Source organism: Genypterus blacodes, unplaced genomic scaffold (genome assembly GCF_046128005.1).
Source record: "Genypterus blacodes isolate CSIRO-AG114 ecotype Tasmania unplaced genomic scaffold, CSIRO-AGI_Gbla_v1 ptg000022l_1, whole genome shotgun sequence".
NCBI lineage: Eukaryota > Metazoa > Chordata > Actinopteri > Ophidiiformes > Ophidiidae > Genypterus > Genypterus blacodes.
Window position 1 is genome coordinate 3,557,639 of NW_027466835.1, and position 21,945 is coordinate 3,579,583.

General features: G+C 41.0%; 1 protein-coding gene across 2 annotated transcripts; it reads right to left on the reverse strand.

Moving 5' to 3' along the window:
• Positions 1-4,256: 4,256 nt before the first annotated feature.
• LOC142992690 (nuclear GTPase SLIP-GC-like) lies at positions 4,257-15,090 on the reverse strand. Of its 2 annotated transcripts, XM_076143211.1 has the most exons (22): positions 15,009-15,090; positions 14,004-14,059; positions 13,593-13,667; positions 13,089-13,198; positions 12,304-12,331; positions 12,130-12,204; positions 11,950-12,046; positions 11,320-11,533; positions 11,038-11,229; positions 10,701-10,889; positions 9,982-10,160; positions 9,689-9,782; positions 9,534-9,615; positions 9,334-9,455; positions 8,737-8,913; positions 8,489-8,643; positions 8,264-8,381; positions 7,380-7,488; positions 7,106-7,239; positions 6,942-7,023; positions 6,735-6,862; positions 4,257-6,650 (listed from the first exon to the last, which is right to left on the reverse strand). In XM_076143211.1, the coding sequence occupies exons 3-21, from the start codon at positions 13,657-13,659 to the stop codon at positions 6,777-6,779; spliced, it is 2,310 nt and encodes a 769-aa protein (XP_075999326.1). In that variant the 5' UTR covers positions 13,660-13,667; positions 14,004-14,059; positions 15,009-15,090; the 3' UTR covers positions 4,257-6,650; positions 6,735-6,776. The 2 variants fall into 2 exon arrangements, with proteins under 2 accessions (XP_075999326.1, XP_075999327.1); XM_076143212.1 differs by lacking the exon at positions 14,004-14,059 and having other exon boundaries at positions 15,009-15,076.
• Positions 15,091-21,945: the final 6,855 nt, after the last annotated feature.

A 21,945-nucleotide genomic window follows, 5' to 3' on the forward strand; every position in this document is an offset into this window, starting at 1 on the left:
TTGCATGTGTGAACCATTTGAATGTCAGACATGCTCTCTGTATTGCACATTCTTTGAATCTAATAGTCAAAAAGTCCTTCCAGGTCTGTCTGAGTTGAGAGCCAAATGCCGCAAGATGGTTACTTTTTTCCGAACCAGCACCACTGCAAAGGAAACGTTGACCCAAGTACAGCGGCAGATGGGGAGACCTGTTCTGAAAATGATAATAGAGGTGGACACGAGGTGGAATAGCACATACAGCATGCTGGAGCGCCTGTATGACCTTCGAGAGCCAGTTGGAGCAGCTCTGGCCTCTCTAAGGACCGAAATAACCCTGCCAACATCTTTGGAGTATGCCACCATCAAAGAGGCGATTCAGGTTCTCGGTCCATTTCAGCAGGCTACCGTAGAGCTTTCCGGGAAGAAATGGGTGAGTGCATCTAAGGTGATACCGATGCTGAAGATGCTAAGTCACACTACCCAGGCCAAGACGGACAGCCTAATGGCGAACATGGCAAGGCAACTTGGTGCCAATCTGGTACGCCGGGTCATAGACCGATCATTGAAAGCAGAGGCAATAACAGTTATGACCATGCCCACTCTCCTGGACCCCAGATTTAAAAAACTGGGATTCTTGAGCTCCACAAAACTGGATGACGCAATAATCAGGCTGAAAGGGAATTGTGCTGAGATTATTAGAAGTTCTCCCTCTTCAACCCCCATTCAGCTACCAATCTTCAGACAATAGTAAGTCTTTCTTCAATGTAGTTTATTGTTGTCATTGATTGTTTGTTGTAATATCAATCATTGATAGATTTTTTTTCCCCCTTGTACACTCATAGGTGACCTTTGGCATCTGCTGGATACCACTGTGGGACAGAGCAGGCAGAGCTCAAGTGCAACAGCTGACGCAACAATTGAAGTAGACCATTACTTGAGTGAAGTAAACCTGGCAAGGCATGAGGATCCGCTCATCTACTGGAACAAACAAAAGCACCAATATCCCCATTTGTATCAGCTGGCACTGGCATTTTTATGCACTCCGGCCTCCTCAGTGCCATGTGAGAGGGTATTCTCCAAGGCTGGGGAGATTGTGTCCAAGAAACGTAATTGCCTAAAACCCAACACAGTTAAAAAGCTTATTTTTTTGAGCAAAAATCAATAATTTCTGTCCTTTTTCCATACTGCTCTGTTGCAGTTTGTCCTTCACTCCCAGTTCCATAAGCACTTTTGCACTCCCAGTTCCATAAGCACTCTTGCACTCCCAGTTCCATAAGCACTCTTGCACTCCCAGTTCCATAAGCACTCTTGCACTCCCAGTTCCATAAGCACACTTGCATTCAGTGTCAGTCTACATTGATGCCTTTATTTTGAGTGTTCAACATCATAACACTCAACTAATGATATTTCCATGCAAACACACACTTTTATATTCATTGAGACACAGTGGCAAAAATAGTTTATTTTATACATAGACATTCCAGGATACTCTGGCTCAGGGTTAATTTAGTCTTTGCACAGCAGGTGTCACTAGTGAGAACGATTCAATGAGGCTTCGGGTAAAGAACCTTTTGGTGAACCTTTGGGCTGGAAAGCCTCATTGGTTCATGAAGCCTCATTTTGCCATCACTACTCTGAGCTACTTCCAAACATGCCATGTTTTCCCATGGGTGCGCAGGCGAATATGGTCCCCCTAAGAGCACATCCTGAGAGTTGAGTTCCACCAACTAGGGCGTGTGGTTGCCCCCTGCAGACTGGAGTGCACCTGAGTGCATCTTCTGAATGGGCTCAATGCAATGGGACTTGACACAACACACACAATTCACACAACCTGGGTGTACGACGTGCTCTGCCCTGCTGATACTGACATCACTGAATTACGGTTGGAACCATAGCCAAACTGAGACCACAGGAACACCTGCAGAACATCAAAGACTGCTAACCGTGATAATGAATTCTTTCCTTTTCAGGCTAAAAGGGCTTCCAATATCAGGCAAGTGATCATGCCCGATTGGAGACCACTCCATCACTTGGGCCAGGCCCAATTGCTGTCCGTGTCATTTCATTCTCTGTAATGCTCATGATAAGTTTGCGCTGTTCGTCCTGGCTTGGTCCCCGAATGGGACGCACGTACCGGGGAACCTTTGAAACTCTTGTTTACGAGGTCTCGTTTGTGATATGCTTCCGCTCATCACCGGGTGGGGCGAGGAAGTGTTGATGTCATGAGATGCTCCAAATGTCTGTTGTCTGTCTTTTTGTGTGTCTTCCCTATTCCCAATTCACTGTGTGTTAAATGTTTCCTTCCCTTTTGTGTCCTCCAAATTGTTTGCATACCTGAGGGTTCAAAGTTCCACAGTGCCCGAGTTGGGTGTAATGTGCCACCTTGCTCTTTAAAAGGTGGGGTAGATATGTATTAAAGGTTTCCTTGTTATTTTCCTCTTCTAGGGTTTGTCAAATATGACAAAAAGTGGGGAATGTTGTGCAAAAATAACTATCTGTGTGTATGTATCAACAACCAATCAAATGTGTTTAAATTAATCATATATAAATATATAATCACCAATGATCAAACATTTAATAACCAATCAAACCAATCAATGTGTTTAATGAATCAAATCAATCCTGTCACAGTTCAGTCATCCAGCTCTCAGTGTTTTTCCTTTGATCCTGCCTTAGCCCCACTCAGCCTGCCAGCCACACCCACCTCGCCAGTCTTCTCTACTCACCTGTGCACACACCTGCTTCTCATCACATGCAATCAGCCCAGCACATATATTCACCAGCTCCACACTCACTCCTTTGCCAGATTGTTCTTTGCCATGCAAGACCTTCCAGCATACTCCTGCCTGTCTTCCCGGTACCGACCTTGCCTGTCCCCGATTCCTCTGCTTTGCCTGCCTCCTGAATTCCCAGGTATCCTGACCGCCCGCCTGTTCCTGACTTCCCGCCTGCCTGCTCCTTCCTGGTACCTTTGCTGCATCGACTGCCTGCCTGCCCGCTCGACCGAGCGCCGCCTGTCACTGTGTTTCTGTGCTGTCTGCCGGAGTGTCAGTAAAACCGTTGAACTGTACCAGTGATTCTGAGTCCTTTGTACTGCAATTGGGTCCATACACCACCCGTTACACAATCCTGCAGTGTGATATACAAAATGACGTGTGACTTGGGCCTTCACCTTTTCCACATAAACCTGGAGATTGTTTAGGATTTCATTATGCCTGTTGTTGCACTCTCCGGCCTTGGGTCGGGAGAGGCGCCTGTGTACCTCTGTGCTGTGACTGGGAGTGGACACCCAGAGGCGCCTCTGACAGTGACGCCACCAGGTGGGGGCCAGGGCTGGCCCCCCCTATGGATGTTGCCCTTCCATCACTGAAACTCTGGAGTTTCAAGGTCGCCTTGGTACTGCTGCGCAGCGCAGGTGTGGGGGGATGGGCGCATTTTCTGTTGAATATCATACCTACTGCAAGAAGCAGCATCTCAACTTTTACCCGAGGTTCCGCTTAACACTAAAACTCGGGAGTTTCAAAGTCGCCGTGGTACTGCTGCAACAGGACAGTGCAGGTGACGAGGGGGGATGGGCACATTTGCCGTTGAATATCACACTGACAGCAAGAAGCAGGCAAGCAGACTCTCTACTTTTAACTGAGGAGGCTTGTTTGTAAAATTGTTTAAAGGTATATATTCCTGTGTATTTAACAGCTTTACCAAGACTTTTGGTGTAACTTGAAATTGTTAAACCATGCTCAACGTTATAAATACAATGTATAAATGTAATTCTATACTTAAAATCTCGGAATTTGAGTCTCTGCTCGCAAAGGGCTAATAGTCGCTAACGGCTCATTAGCTACAATTTGTTGTCATTGTGCATCGTTTTATCAAATTGCAGACTGAAGAGAACGTTGACAGACATCACTTATTTTAAGAAGAGAGGAGAGACCGAGCCGACGGCGGAACAGCAGCAGAGGGTAGTGAGGAGGAGGATGGACACGCAAACACCAGCAGCATTGGTAGGACAGCACAGTGACGACGAAGAAAAGGCAACAGCAATGGTCACAGTGACAGAAGAGACGCAAAATCAGCTGGACCAACAGGTGAAGTTATTACTGAGTGGACCTGAAAATTATATGGATGGCTTAGCTAGAGAGTAATGCTATCTGAATAAATGTGTGTGTCACACTTCGCCCTCGAGTGTGGGTAGTGAGCCTGGAGGCTAACTGGAAACGGTGTAGCTTGACCTTAAAATGTCCAAAAAGTCACCAAAACAGAGTCCATTGGATGCGAAAGATGACATGGTTTATTGTCCTTCAAATACAGTCCAGGCAGTTTGTGAGCAAAAAGTAACTCAAAATTACATCCGTGAAAACAAAACAAATAGTTACACCGTGCCAAGCAAACCACCATTGAGTCTACACAGCTCCACAGCCTTTCTCAGACTGCAGAGGTAGTGTACAATCCCTCCATTTAAAGGCTTGGCCCCTCCCACTGGACCGTACCACCTTTAATCGGAATCAATCACATAATCAATAAACCCCACGGGTAATTTAGCATACCAGAAATCATTATATATTGTTCACACTTATTTACCACACATACTCAATCCAGAAATAAGCTTACAAACCCCTTTTACCCCGCATTGGTTAGGGTTCACTAAGATGGACTGAGCATGCTCCCCACAGGCCACTCAGGCACTACAAAAGGCCGCCTGCAACAAGGCTCGGGTCCTTCATCCCTGCCCATCACCGGGAAGCACTGTGGTAAAAAAACAGTTAGGCCTTTCCAATATTCACCTAATAAAGTGATACCCCTAAACAATAACTGTGTTTGTGTGTGACTCTGCAAACTGTATGAAAATAACTAGCACAGGAAACTTCAGATGTAACGTGTAGCTCAGTGTGTGCACCCACCAAACTAACTATAGTATGCTACCTGGCTAACATGTGGTCAGTATATTGAATGATACAGAGGTGTGCTAATGTAGTGCGTTACCAGTGGCAGGGGAAACTGCCACAGTGTGGTTATAGTGTGTCTACATTGAGTTAAGAGTCATGACAAAATAACTTTAAGCTTTCTGATTCATGTTTATTGGTAGTTGAGATTGAATAGTCTGAATAGAATTTTGTATAGGCTGATATTAGAGGTGTAGTCAAAAGTTACTTTGCAAAGGGGCTGGCTATTCATATTGGTATTATTATTTTTATATCATTATAACTGAGTTATCCGTGTTTCATCATAGATATCTCCCAGTCAAGAGCAGAACTGAAGAACTTCCCCCAACCCTATCAAGGGGATAGAAGACGGTGCTTCTCTAAAGACTGGTATAATGTAAATAAGGTCAATAATGTATATAAGTTTTCATTTACAAAACTATGCGGGAACAGAGAAAAAAAGCTGTATTGAACAAAATTGCAGGCCAGTAAGGTTTTTTAAAACTTGAATAGGCTTGTTCCCAGTAAATGTTTGGTTCTGTACAATAAATAATGAATGTACAATACTCCTTCACATTAAGTTCTATATTTGTATTTTTAAGGAAAAGGAGTAGTCTATTTGAAAAAACAATGACTTGACTAACACAAATGTATGTATGTGGGTTTACATCACGGACTCCCATCTAGGACAGGCTTGTAATGCGCCTCAGACAAGACTTGGCTAATCGAGCCCATTTATTTGGCAGCTGGGATCCTTAGCGACCGCATGCTCTTGCTGACGTCGACCCTGGCGGGAATTGGACCAGGTACCTTCTGCCTAAGAGGCAAGCACCTTACCTGCTAGGCTACCAGGGCGGCCTACTTGACTAACACATATACAGATACAAAACACATTAAAACAGGATTCTTGTGGAACTGTAAGTCAACTGTACCGTTATTAGTCTATCTAGCCTTTATACAACAACAGCGTCATAAGGCGTTTGATTTTGGTAGGCCCCCCCTAGATTTTCAGTGGCCCCATCTGGACCCCCCTGGGAAAAATTTCTGCAGGTGCCACTGCAGTAAGATAACAGTTAATATCACTCATGTGTGGACACTTAGCCCTCTGCGCTCAACAAAGTATGCATTTCATTCTGTGCACTGATTTAAAATCAATAACCGTCATATATATATATATAACCATCATATGAAATATCCCAAAGGACCAGAACAAATGGGTCCAGGCAGCACAACGCTAGAACAAGACAAGTAAAACTCCCTAAAACCCTTAACATGTAAGATAAAACCCCTTAAAAAAACACTTAATATGTAATAAAAAACACCCTAAAACCCTTAACTTGCCAGATAAAACCCCTTAACAAAAGACGTAATATGTACTGAAAAACACCCTTAAACCCTTAACATGCAATATAAAACCCCCTAATAATAACCTAATATGTAATGAAAAACAGCTTAAAACCCTTAACATGCATTATAAAACCCCTTAATAAAAAACTTAATATGTACTGAAAAACACCCTAAACCCTTAACATGCTATATAAAAACCACTAATAAAAACCTTATATGTACTGAAAACACCCTAAAACCCTAAACATGCATTATAAAACCCCTCAATGAAAATACTTTAAAAAAGTAATGACAAATTCCCTGCTGAACATCAGAAACATCTTCGTGGATAAAACATATCTGAAGTCTAGAGGTCCAGTTGGTATTGACGTCTCTGCTCTCCCTCTGGGATAGAGAAGGAACCTGGAGTGTAAAACCACAATCTGAAACAGCTGAGTTGTGACGAGGAGTGATGATAAAAGTTACTCATACAGCTCATACAAGTACCTGTGTATACATGCATATGGCCTCTGGTGACTTCATCCTTGTTCATTTAAATTCAGAAAAAGAAGACAGACCGCTTCTGCTCAGATTACAGCCGTACTGCTTCACCCTCTCGTGCTCCTTTTTAACATCTGAAAGAAAGAAATGTTAAGTTACCAGTGTCCAAATAGTTTTGGATGACTCCTTAGAACAAAAAACATTCTTGGGGACCTGGGATTGAGTCATCATCCGTTCTCAGTGACAACTCCATTGATTTCCTCAGCTCTTCTTCCAGTGTCTTCAGGATGCGTTCCTAATTCACCAATGTAATGAAAACCACTTAGACAAACACTGCATTCTGAGGGTAGAGGAATTTGTTGTATAATGTGACCAACCTTCAATTCGTTCAGCTTTCCCATCATCACATCCTTAGTGTCTCTGAACATGTGAGTCTTTGAGGAACACACATGCATCTCAATTTCGTTCTTCATTTTTTGCAGTGATCCTATCCCTTTCAAACGAGCTGCGGCTGCAAAAAACAAACAGAAAAGCGTTGTTCAACCTTTGTCAAATTTTGTTTTGCTGCTTAACTGTTTTAGAGTGACCAAATACTACACATGTGTTTTTGTTAAAATGTTAGTTATTAGTTATTTGCCAAGACCTTGTTACCTTCATAGCATTCCTTCATGGATTCCATTATTGCCTTAGCCAGGCATGCATAGATCGTTTTCTTTTCCTCACGGATGATGCTAATGACTTTTGCCTTTAATTTCTCTTCCTTGTAGAGTGAATATAAAACATGTTAACACTCAATCACTTATATATTTACATAAACATTTGTACACATGGGGAGAGTAGAAAAGAGTAAAAGAACCTTCATAACTTAAATGAAAGTTGCAGCACTTTAGGATTCAAATCAAATCATCAAAGATAATAAAACTCAGTTAGTCAAAAATCTTTCATCTGAGTGTTAGAGCGAATTCACCACAGAGACTCACGGACATAGAGTTATCAGTTTATTATGGCTGGTTCACTCTGTCCCACTACCTGCAAAGCAGAAGAGAATGTCTCCAGGCTGGTACCAAATCCATATAGTTAGAGCCTAACATCTGGTGTATCTCAACCCACTTGAGACAACAAGCTTCTTCCTCCTATGTCAGATTTACACCTCTTAATTTAGAGGCACCACAGACAAGAACTCTGGACAGCCATATATAATACAGAGAGAAAGGTGAACACAAGTTCATCCTCATGTTCATCCGAACACATATCAGACATATACCACCCCAACATTACACATATGTTAACATTCTGTACTTTCCTGGTCAATACCATAAAAAGCCTTATGACACTGAGCTTATTGAGAAATGAAATGTCCAAGTTAATTCATACTGTTGGTTAAATTACAGTGGATTACACGTGTAAATGCTTTAGGATTAAGATAATATATAGACCAGAGTTGTCTGTGAATGTTTGGGTACAGATGTTTGTCTCTGATCTTTACATGAAGCATGATAATAGAATAAATTTGATAGCATCAATAACATTTTTACCTCTGTGTTGAGAAATGTCAGCTGCAATTGGACGTCCTGATACTTCTCAGTGAGGCTCTTTGTGTCAAGTGAAAGGTCAGCAATGACACCATCAAATGGTCCATGTTTTGCATTATTTCTGAAACATGACAACAAGAAAGGTCCAAGTGACAGGCTCACATTATGATAACATAGTATGTATGTAAGTGGTCCAAATTATCATCTCTGTATTAAATGATTTCTTACGGGAAGGTCTTCTTGAACTGCTCATCGATGCTCTCAAACATGTGCTCACATAACTTCCCATTCAAATTCAATTCTGGGTTCTTTTCGGGGGGTTTACAGGCACCTCCGTTTTTAACAATAGACTTCAGTGATCTATGAAAGCTGCTGTTATCTCTCTGAAACAAGTAAAACAATGAGACAGTTAAGACAGTTTATATTAATGTTGTCAAATAAAACATTTTGTATGAATTGAATTATCATCTCAGTACGTTTTTGTTTAAGAAGTCGTCCACGATGCGTTCACACGACTTTTCAGATGTGGTAACTCCCTCACTGAGGCAGGTTTTAAAAGCTGTGCAAGCCTCCTCTATGGCTTTTCTGACTGTATCAAGCTCATCCCTCAGGTTTCCATCAAGGGCTGTGTATACTTCGGCTCTTTTACCAGACTGAAAATCAAACAAAGCATTTCCAAAGGTACATTACTAAAAGGACCAAAACCACCAAAATTTATATTGTGAGTGCAAACACAGAAATGTAAAATGATGACATATAGCCTGGGAACATCTCTAAGGTAAAACAATACACACTACTGCTTTACTTTACTTAAGTTTACTGCTCCAGTAACGGCTCCCAGTTAAGTTCAGAAATTGAGTGGCTAAAATTTCTGTGCTGGTGAAAATACATGTAGAGACGTTAATATTAGTTACCATTAAGATGTCTGCATACATGTAATGCTTTTGTTTTGTCATTCATTATTATGCAAACTGTATTGAATTAATGCAAACTGTATTGTTGCTTTTCCATGTATTTTGTATTTATTTCATTAAAATGAGGACACACAAAGAAAATGAATCGCATGAACCCACCATTCCTGCACGACCGGCTCCAAGCATCAGAGACAGAATCCCATAAGCTCCAGTGACATAATTGCATGTCTTTGAGTGATGATCATTGAGATTTTGCAGAAATTGCTGAAGTTTGGGTATTTCTGCAACATTGTTATGTTTCAAAATAAGATTTCATTTAAACTGTTTGTGTTTTTGGTACAATAACAAATTTCACATACCAGTGTCATTTTTGCTCAGATGCCTCGCTGTGAAGAACTCGTCGGAGCTCACCGTAAACACTTGGAACTCGCTGAAATTGCTCTGAAAAAAAGCAAAGCATACAGCTGTAGACAAACGTTCATTGCTACATTCCATGTTAGTTGGTCAATCTTACCTTGAGCTTGTCTTGTTGTGCAAATGCCTTCAATATATCTTCCTTAGCATCCTCGTTGGCCTGGAGTATGACAGCACAGGCTTCATCTTTCCCCCTAAAAATAAGAGTGGAAAGCAACATCATCAACAGTCTTGTATCATCATCTTTGTTCTTCTGATAGCAAAGACTTCCAGACACACTTTAGATAAACACTTTTGCTTGGGTGTTATTCAAGAGAGAGTGTGAAAGTGAGAGAGAGAGAGAGAGACAGAGACAGAGAGTGTCTTCTTGTTGTATTTGTATCGGTGCATTACATTTGTTCTGCATTGTCGATGGCTCGATCAGACTTGGTGGCGATGAAGAGAATGCGCTCACACTCTCCACCGTGTCCCATGAGGCTGATGGTGCTGTTCAGGATATTCCAGGCTTCTTTATCATCTGCAGCTCGTTCCATGTCAGACACAATCCACACTGTAGAACAACTTTCGACAAGCTAAAGGAACACAGCAGAAAGGCCTCACTATGATTCTTGAAAGCAATTTGCAACATTTACTAATCTTTGTATTAGTAGAAATAATAGGATACTACAGTATTTTAACTGAATAGAAATACTAAGAAAGGATTAATTAATTACTAAGACTAATATCACTGTATTAACACACCGGCTACATAGTTTCCAGATGACAATACAAGACATTCATCCATTATCTATCACCCCTTATCCACTAGTGGGTCGCATGGTCGCTGGAGCCAATCCCAGCTGTCGGCAGGCGAGGACCAAATTGTGAATTGTGAATGACAAAGACTTTGGATGCAGTCTGTCTGCATCCAAAGTCCGACTTTGGACTGCGGGAGGACGCCAGAGTACTCCACGGGGAGAATATGCAAACACAGAAACACAGAAAGGCCCCTAGTCTCGTACCAACAACCTTCTTGCTGCAGTCAGCACTCGTGCTGTGAGGCACAAGTGCTGACCACTGAACCACTGCCACAATACAAGACATAATAAACCAAATAAATATAAATGTATTACCCCTCTCCACATTTCATCTCTGCTTTTGTTACGGTCTCCACTTCCAGGAAGATCCACAAGTGTGACATGCTTCAGAAAATCATTATTTGGCAGCTTGAGGGTCACACACTTCACTAGAGGCCAGTACTGCTTTCCTCCTACCTTGCTTCTTCTTGTGTATGCTTTAAGAGCCTCTGATATCGCAGCTGCCTGTAATACACATTACAAGAAATTACAAAAATGCTAATAGGTTTATATTTGTTCAAGTGACATCAAACTAAAACAAACTGAAATGGCTGGATTATATGTACATCTCAATGTAAGAAAATCAACTCAATAATTCAATGCATTTACTTACCGAATGGCATGTGATAACTTTCGTTTCAGAAGTGAGAAATTCTGGAATTTCTCTGAAATGCCTCTTCTCCTTGGCTTTCTCAGGGTTTGCTGGTTCTTCAGCATATAGTGCTTGGACCTTTTCACTTACATCATCATTTGTCTGATCATCCTTGTGCCTATTATAGTAAGACCATAATTCATCTTCCCACTCCTAAAAACATAAATGAAACCAAGTGAACCATAGGTCACATTTTTTTTTTATCCGATTCTGGGAAAAATAAACATATTCTGCTCATTTTACCTCCTTTGTAATGAACTCAATGTTTGCCTCATACTCGTCGTACATGTTGGCCTCCACCTTCGTCATGACTGTGGTACATGCTTTGCCTCTTCCGGTGGGTAAGAGACCTTGCTCCCCAAGAACGGCGTTTATCAAAGAGCTCTTTCCAGCCCCACTTCTACCAAAAACACCAATCAGCTTCCTCTTGTCAGTCTTCAAATCATCGATTTTATTCCTGTTGTACAAGAGTTTAAATACCTGTTAATTCATTGATTGGCCAAAAATACAAACATGATGTGTGGAAGTCAGGAAAAATATCATCTATGAAGCCCATTCAAGTGTTCTTTGAATATACCGTAGACATTACTCTATCTCAGTACTCCATCTCACAAATGAAAACGTAGTTTGCATGTGTTGTTCTCAAGCTGTGTGGCAGGGTTCCCTCATAGGACAATATATGACACTTGTGTCTTTTATGTTAATGTCACATAAAGTTTTAAAGCGTTATGTACAATACGGAAAATTCGGAATTGACAAGGTGTACATTTAGTTTGATTTTCAAGACTTAGTAAGCAGTCCCTTCACATTTCATACTATAAGTGAGAGTGTTTTACTGGAAAGAAGAAAAGGACCCTAAAATGAAATACTTACTTCAGAAAACCATTGAGCGTTGTTTCATCCTGCAACTCAAGTGTATCACAGACGGATGACATGATTTTCATCACTTCCGACATTGTCTTTGAGTGTTCTGTTTGAATGAAAGCAAAGTCATTTCATTATGAAAACCTTTGCCCTTAGTGTCGCTGTGTGTACAAATGGTTCTAGTAATACCTGCAATAGTTTCCACTGTAGAATTACATTGCCGTTTAGGTTGACTTGGTCCAGGCTGAGCCGACGTTCTCTTTCCTATTAAAATAAAGTAGATTTTCCATAATAAACCAGTTTCATTGCTTTAAAAGACATTCATTAAATGTCATTCATAAATGTCTTCACTGTGTCACTCACCTGGATTACTTGCAGTACTTCCAGAGTGCTGAAAATGATCAAAATATTTTGGTGTTAATGCAGTTTACTGACAACAATTTTAATTCCTGTTGGCTTTGTCCTCAAGCTTTACAAGCTTGGAATTGGACCTATAAACAAAGTGAGCCTATTCAGCAACCATGACTTAACACTGCAGTGATCCAATGAGATGATTCCGACTTGACTCTGGCTATAATGGCTTATGTTTGGTCACCAGGGAGGATTGATATATTCTGTCTGTAGATTACAATAGATGCCTACATCCCAGAGATCACTGTCAAAATGAATTCTGCTTGCTGGTGACCCTCACTGTGTTTGAACAGGACATATATCATTTATACATGTGATATATAGAATGATATATGGAATTTCAGTCATACTGCCATTGAGGAAATAAAAGGAGTTGTCTCTCAAATGTCATGTAAACGCAAAATTAGATCAATTAGATCTGCTTTGCTATAATTGGCTGGCAAATTCTTCAAAAGTGCTACAAATAAAATTTATGACTATGACTTAAAAGCATATAAAAGTTACAATATAAGTGAAGTGAGTGATTCATAAAGTTTTATCTGCATCCCTCTGATCACGACCCTTTAAATGTCCCTTTGGAATGCAGAGCATGTTTGTTCTTGAAAAAAGGAGGAAAATAAAGGTTTTGTGATGTGATCTGTACGAATATGACTAATACCTAATTATAACCCTGATACGAGACAAAGGTTCCTGCTTGTGCGCAAACATGCATGTGTGCGCATGCATACGAACATTACCTTTAACTCTTTCAGGTTCTTCTTGAATTTTCTCAAGCGACCTCTTGGAATCAAGTCCTTGATTTCTTTATCACCAAGAGCCAATAACCTCTCTGTGCAAATTTTTTTTTCTGCAATTCAAAAGTAGTCAGATGAATATTGATCATCAGGCAATATTTCCTATTAACAAAATGAGGTCAATAATTGATGCATATATTGATTTTTCATATTGTACCACATGTTCTTGTGCTACAGTGTGGCTAAGTGATTACAATTTAATTAACAGGACATCTGCTCTATATCTTTATTACAAATGGTGGACTGTACTAGGAAACTTCATCAATTCTATGCATATTCTTTTTTGAATATTTGTTGTAAATATTTCCACCTTTATCAACCCCTTGTGAACATTTTCCACAAGGCCTCCTCTTGCAATTCACTAATCTGTGTATTGATTGGTATTTAATTATTGGTAGCGTCAACTCACAACAGCGCAAAACAGTAATGTATTTGGCTATAATTTACCTTTAAATTTAACAATCAAGTCACTGAAGCCCCAGTCTGTCAATTTTCTGCAGACGAAATCATCCATGTTGCAGACTGCAAATGTTAAAAAAAAAAAGTCAAGTCAAAGAAATTGCTATTATGTCTGACTCAAACATTATTGGTAAACATTGGTAATTTTGCTATAGTCAGCTTGCTGCAGGCTGGGACATGTTGGTTTGTTTTGACCTATTTATACTAATTATACTGCTACTTTGGCCAAAAGCAGCCAATAACATCAAATACTCTCATCTCATTTAAATATGATTAAAATACAAGTAAAATTCAGCCATTACGAAATATACTTGAAAAAAAGTCAGTCTGCTGCTGATGTTTATCTAGTAAAGTATCAAAAAAGTAGCCTTTCTTACACAAAAATGAGTGTACTTATACCTTGTGTTTCAGTCTTTAGATGAACAAACTGTTTTCTCAGCCAACTCTCCTCGTTTCTTTAAGACACAATACAGAGATGTCACGATGAGGAAAAGCTGTTACCAATCTCAACTTTCACTTCACTTCAAATCAAACCATTTCTATTTGATTTAGAGGACAAGTTGGAAGCTTCAAGATCTCAAAAACTATTAGAAGAATGTGAATGACGGATATATTTATGGAAGGAGCTGTTCTGAGGGCTCATTAAAGAGGTGAAGCAGGGCGAGCCTTGATTCAGCCAATCACATGTTGCGTTCAGCTCATTGCTCATGAATATTAATGATGCAGGCACGCGCTTGTCATTAGTCCCTGGCACCGCCGTTTGTCGTTTCTTGATAGCAAACATGAATCTTTGCCATGGTTCAGGAAGCCGCGGGACTTCATTAACCGTCGACATTCACCCCCCAACACTGGGGAACTGTTTTAGAATGTACTTTGTAGCGGAGTAAGTAGCTGAGGTCGTAGGGAAGTAATATATAATGTTGTAGCCGATTTGATGTGTGCTATATGATGTGTGCGTGTGCGTCCTGTTGTTAGTTTGTGGCTTTCTTTGTTTTACATTACGAGCTCGATTTTGTATTCGGTGCACCCGGTGATTTTGGGTAAAGCTTTCGAACGCATATCAAATGGAGGACCTCGTTCTTGCATCGTGACGCGTTGGAAATGCCTTCAAAATTCAAATTCCCTCAAGTGGCCTTTCTTTGTTGTTCGATTGCCACTACATATAATATAAGTAATAAATATTTACAGCTTTACTCCGGTAAAGTATCAAATGTCCCTAAACATAGTAAGGTACCTAACTACTTTGGTGGCGTCAACACTAACCCTATTTTCTATTCTATTCTATTCTATGTACTAATCTTAACTTGTAAATTTATAAACTTTCATCTTATCTTATTTTGTATCTATATTATATTTTACACAAGGTATTCGGTTAGAGATTGGCCTAAATGTTGATGTACTTACATGCTGTCTTTATCAGTGTAGGGTGTGTCCCCCGTCTTCTCTGCGCTCTGTTTGGACGTGATGGAAGTACACGGCAACACAAATAAATAGCGCGCGACAGGTGAGTAACCTCCTCCCTTTTCTTGAAACTTGAAACAGGAACTTAATTGTACTCTGAGCTGTAGTATTCACCGATTTCATCTTCAACTACCTAGAACAGGGGTGTCAAACTCAAATACACAGTGGGCCAAAATAAAAAACTGGACTACAATTCTCTCCAGATATATGATGATCAACTTTTTCATGTGGAAACATACTTAAGATTAGCTTAAACATTAAGTCTGGACCAAGCACAGCTTAATATTATAAATAGGCTCTTATTTTATTTGAATGCCCTTAATTGCTTTGCACTATCCACTTTGCTGCTGTAAACATGTGAATTTGCCCGTTGTGGGACGAATAAAGGATTAACTTATTTTATCTCTTATCTTAAACACATGAGAAATGGATTTTCAAATAAATAATACTTACTCTAGAAAATATTTTCATGCCTCTCTCTATCTGTAACCTTTCAAGTAAATTTTCAATGGAAACCTTTTTTTCACAGGACAACAAAACAACCAAAATAATTTAATAATTTCCTTCAATGAAAATTCAACAATTCAACAATTCACAGTCCATGCCTTGGAGTGGTAAGACAAAAGTGCATAAGGAAAGGCTCAGTTTGCTACACGCTGAGCTACTCTGATGCAAATAGATATAGCCGGACAGACAAGACATTTGAGCAGCTTGGGGACGGAGTTAGGGAAACTCTGTCGGGGATGAAACGAGGAAACAGAGTCATACTTTGACTATGAGCGTCACTGGAGTTCAATCAGCTCCATTTGGAGGTTGGTTGGTGCGCGTTCCACGTCAACTGCAGCACGGGAAATGGCCCAAGTTTCCTTGCAGCATCCGGGTCTCCCACAGGCACAACTGGGTTTAAATGCCACACCGCAGCGTACATGTCTGTGATGACGCGGCCCCGCCCCTGAAGCTGCAGGTTGAGCACGTCGAGATGGCTCGCGATGTCACACAGAACGCACTCACAGATCATTCTGGGATGTGTAATGTTGTGGAAAACTATAACTATCTGTGTGTATGTATCAATAACCAATCAAATGTGTTTAAATTAATCATATATAAATATATAATCATATAATAATAAGCTCATACTGCCTTAAATCCGACTGTGGCCCAAGACCCCAACCTATTAGACCATGACATATAGAATATTCTGTGCAGCCGTCGGCTTTTCTGTCTGGATTGCATCAACAGGTGAAAGCCGTCCAACGGCCTACCGCATCAGGACCACAGCACCCCTTCAAACCTGGAGACTGGGAGCTGATGAAGGACTTCAGGCGTAAGCATTGGAAGCAGCACTGCTACCAGGGCCATTCCAGGTTTTACTGTCCACCCACACGACACTGAAGGTGAAGGGCCAGGTCACCTGGGTCCATTGCAGCCACTGCAAGAAGCTTACATTGGACGGAGCGCCCTCTGTGAAGCCGGCTGGCGAGGTGAAATAGTGTTCCACTGACAGGATCACCTGCTCCAACTGCACACAACACACGCAATATACATGACCAGGGTGTACGACGTGCTCTGCCCTGCTGATACTGACATCACCGAATTACGGTTGGAACCATAGCCAACCTGAGATCACAGGAACACCTGCAGAACATTGAAGTCTGCTAACTGTGATAATGAATTCTTTCCTTTTCAGGCTAAAAAGGTTTCCAATATCAGGCAAGTGATCATGCCCGATTGGAGACCACTCCATCACTTGGGCCAGGCCCAATTGCTGTCCGTGCCATTTTATTCTATGTTATGCTCATGATTAGTTTGCGCTGTTCGTCCTGGCTTGGTCCCCGGATGGGAAGCACCGTTCCCAGACGTTGTACCGGGGAACCTTTGAAACTCTTGTTTACGAGGTCTCGTTTGTGATATGCTTCCACTCATCACCGGGTGGGGCGAGGAAGTGTTGATGTCATGAGATGCTCCAAATGTCGGTTGTCTGTCTGTTGTCTGTCTTTTTGTGTGTCTTCCCAATTCCCAATTCCCTGTGTGTTAAATGTTTCCTTCCCTTTTGTGTCCTCCAAATTGTTTGCATACCTGAGGGTTCAAAGTTCCACAGTGCCGGAGTTGGGTGTAATGTGCCACCTTGCTCTTTAAAAGGTGGGGTAGATATGTATTAAAGGTTTCCTTGTTATTTTCCTCTTCTAGGATTTGTCAAATATGACAAAAAGTGGGAAATGTTGTGGAAAAATAACTATCTGTGTGTATGTATCAACAACCAATCAAATGTGTTTAAATTAATCATATATAAATATATAATCACCAATGATCAAACATTTAATAACCAATCAAACCAATCAATGTGTTTAATGAATCAAATCAATCCTGCAGTGTGATGTACAAAATGATGTGTGACTTGGTCCTTCACCTTTTCCACATAAACATGGAGATTGTTTAGGATTTCATTCGCCTGTTGTCGCACTCCGCCTGTGTATCTCTGTGCTGTGACTGGGAGTGGACACCCAGAGGCGCCTCTGACGCCCTGGAACCATCCAATCCCTACTTGTTGACTTTTGCCCGTATAAGAAATCGTGTCATGTATTGTATCTTGGTCTTTCTGTCTAACAACTAGAAGTTTGTTATTGAATGTTTGATCATTGATGATTATATATGATTAATTTAAACACTTTTGATTGGTTATTGATACATACACACAGAAAGTTATTTTTCCACAACAGTTCTGTGTGTGTGTGTGTGTGTGTGTGTGTCATCACTTGCAGGTGTGGAGAGTGGACCTTAACTCTTCAGTCTTGGTAGTCAGTTCTGATCCCTGCTCTTATCTGGGTTGCCTGCATCCCCTGTTGCTCTTCGGCCTTGATCCTGCCTGTTTCCTGCATTGTCTGTTCTTTGCCTGTATCATCCATTTGTCATAATAAAACCTGCATCCAAGTCGGTATCTGCATTTGGGTTACCTAGTTGTCTGATCACGTTACAATACTGAGTGTCAATGATTGTTTTGTGTTAACAATGTGGTCACTCCCATTTTGTTGTAAAGGCTGACGAGAAGGACAATAGCCATCATTCATCATTTTTCTGGATGACATCACTTTGTTTGATTGCATCACTTTGTTAGGTTGATGACATCACTTTATTTGTTTGATGACATTTGTTTTTATTTTAAGTAGAGTCTGCCGCTGTTGTAGGCGACACTGAAAACTACAGGTTATTTTTATTTACCACAATTTCACTTTTTAACATTTAAAAGAAAGTTACAGTTGTGCGCGTGACAAGCGCTGTTTGCCAAGATTACACAAGAAAGAAACACATCTAAGCTGAAGAGGAAATAAGACGTGCCTCTACAGCAGGACTTCAAGGTGTAGTTCATCATTTCTTGAAATTGGAATTGTGACATTGAATTGTGTAATTTCAGCTAAAAGATCTGTGTTTACAGGGACAAAGAGGACATGTGATTCCGGTGACATGATTCCTGGACTTTGTGTGAAGCGATATGTTGGCGAGCCAACAGAAGGCCACTGTAGATAGTCTAGTCTTTCTAGTCTTTCGTTAAGTTTTGATTGTAATTCTATTTTTTTGTTTGAACCATAACCAGTAGCCAAAGCCTTTCAATATACTACGTGCCTAATCATTTGTTTTGTGACCTTTTTATCATATATGTTCAAAATATTATTGTGGTTTAAACAAGGCAGGGACTAACTCGTTTCAAGTTCAAGTTTGAAGTTTATTTGTCATTTGCACAGTAAAACACAGGGTCATACTGTAAATTGAACTTTGTGCAATTAATGCAATTGGTGCAAAGTACTAAGCATTAAAGAAAATGGAATTAATGTGCAGTACAGACTGAATAACAACAAAAAAAAAATTACTATTACAAATAAATAGATTTAGGCCGGAGAGGATGCTCTCTCGACGTTACACCTGTAGAAGTTGGTGAGAGTTTTAGTAGACGTCTAGACCAGGTGAGACCAGGTAAAAATGGGAAACTCTCTCCACCTCAGCCCCATTGATGTGAATGGGAGTGTGACCCTCCTGCCGTTTCCTGTAGTCCAGAATCATCTCCTTTGTCTTGCCGACGTTGAGAGAGAGGTTGTTTTCCTGGCACCAGGTTGCCAAGGCACTGACTCCTCTATGTAGGCGGTCTCATTGTTGTTGGAGATGTTGGGGACTAGCTTGGCGGGCACAATTGTGTTGAATGCTGAGCTGTAGTCTACAAACAGCATCCTCACGTATGTGTATAATGGCGTCATCAGTGGATCTGTTTCGCCAGTAGGCGAATTGAAGGGGTCCGGGGTGTCAGGAAGGGTGGAACAGATGTGGGTTCTGACTAGCTGTTAGAAGCACTTCATGATGGTGCATGTCAGTGCTACAGGGCGGTAGTCGTTCAGGCGGGTAATGGCGGGTTTCTTTGGTACAGGGACAAGGGTGGTCTGTTTGAAGCTGGTGGGAACTACAGACAGGTTCAGGGAGAGGTTGAAGATTGAGGTGAATACCTACCGTAGCTTATCGGCACACGCTCTGAGGACACGCCTGGAATGCCATCTGGCCCTGGAGACTTCCGTGGGTTTACTCTTTTGAAAGCTCTCCTCACGTCGGTTGTGACCCAGGGTTTCTGGTTGGGGAAAGACCTGACAGTGACCTTCGGGACGATATCATCGATGCACTTAGAGATGTAGGCAGAGACAGAGTCTGTGTATATGTCGATGTCTCCATCGGCTGCATCACAGTACATCTGCTGGCCTGTAGTTTGGAAGCAGTCCTGGAGGATGGCGGTGGATTGGCAGATTGGCAGAGTTGTACTGCTGGAATAACCGGTTCTTCCTGTTTAGGGCGTTGTCTGTAAGTGGGGAGGAGGAGAATGGAGATGTGGTCGGCTGGGGGGCGGGGGAGGGGTTTGTAGCTGTCACGCAATTGGGAGTACTAACTAACTAACTAACCAACTAACTAACTAACTAACTAACTAACTAACTAACTAACTAACTAACTAACTAACTAACTAACTAACTGACTGACTGACTGACTGACTGACTGACTGACTGACTGACTTACTTGATTTGAATTATTTTACTCTCTGCTGATACATTTTTGTTTATAAAGCGTAACTGTACCCTGGTGGTTCCCATGGGAATAGCACAACAAGCCTTCACTGCAAAATAAACTAATTTTCAGTAATGCGCTATTAAATGTCAGTTTAATCAACAGTTTCAATACAGGAAACATATTTTGGATGGTTTTTCATGAACTGATTCATAGACACCCCCTGCATGTTAGGTAACAAAGCAGTTTAAGCAGTCTTGAAGGTCACCAATAGAATGTGATCTGTCTTTGCGGTAGATGGTGTATAGTTATTTGGACTATGGCAGAGAACATGATGATCTCTGGTCAGGTCAAGGGAGACGTTGTGGCCCTCAGATTAATATATTATAAGGCACAGCAATCTTTATGTGTATTTGTACAAGAATGTTGGAATATTTTTCTCTATCATAGTAAGACTGTGTTGGTAAACAAAAACAATAAAGCTAGCATACTTTAAACTGAAGGGGGTTAAAAAGTAGTTGTAGTTTCCAGGTTTTCCGTGATAGCTTTTATTGTGCATAGGCCTATTCACAATCATATGGCAACAACGCAGTATACATTATGTATGTTGTCACAACTCATCCTTTGCTGGAAAATGAGAGTCAGAGGTTACAGGTCGGGCAATTCGCACATTTTCTTTGTTGTCCCGAAGAAGAGCATCAATGTCACTGTCCTTATAGGTAGATTTGGATGTCTACAAAAAAAGTGAAAGGTTGTTTGTTATAAAGGGAACAAAGTAATCTAAATATTGACCTCAGAGCTCACCTAGATCTCACCTCAAAAGACTCTCGTTTCACACCTATACATGCCGTGGACTGCTCATAACAGAGAAACAGATCCAGACGCTTCGGTTCTTTATTCATTAATGCGACACGGAGCTCATTGTAGTGATTGCCTAGAATGGTGAATGAAGAAGGGAATATTATCAAACAGGGCTGTAGCCGGGATTGTAATTAGTGAGGTCTGGGGGGGTGGCGGTTCAATTGTTTTTAGGTCAGAGCACCCAATCACCACTCACACAGAGAGAGAGAGAGAGAGAGAGAGAGAGAGAGAGAGAGAGAGAGAGAGAGAGAGAGAGAGAGAGAGAGAGAGAGAGAGAGAGAGAGAGAGAGAGAGAGAGAGAGAGAGAGAGAGAGAGAGAGAGAGAGAGAGAGAGAGAGAGAGAGAGAGAGAGAGAGAGATGCCAGACACACATTCAAAGTGACACACAAAATCAACAGTCTGGACCTCATAGCTGGCTACAGCTATGTAGACAAATACTGTAAATTCAAAAACATGGTGCAAAACCTTCTTTGTGATCTCACCAAGCAGATGGATGCAGGAGGATTTCATGTCTTTAGGTGAATGCTGATTCTTGTGGAACAAAAGTCTCTCACAAACCCCGCCATTGGTGAGGCTCTCAATCACTCTGTGTCTGCTCCCAGCTGCGGCTTCCTTCATGGCTTTCTCAATTTCTTAAAGGCAATATAGATATGTTTGTAATTCCCTTTCAAGTCAGTCAGTTCAAGTAAAGTTTAAGTCAATACAACCTTTGATTACTCAAAATAAATGAAGCCAGTAAGTTGCACAAGTCATAAATTGTTGTTTAATCATGTCATTCATTCAAATAACTGTTCGGAGGAAAGTTGTAAAGTTGTTCATCATACCGTTTGCTGTTGTTAGACAACTCTCACAATAGGTGTCTGTCAAAAATATGTGTAAACAGGTAAGTGTCACCAACAGACCACAAAAAACAAAACCTATCATACGAAAAACAAGTGTAACACTTACAGTGGTCCACATCCTCAGGCTGTGCAGTAACCAGGTGAAG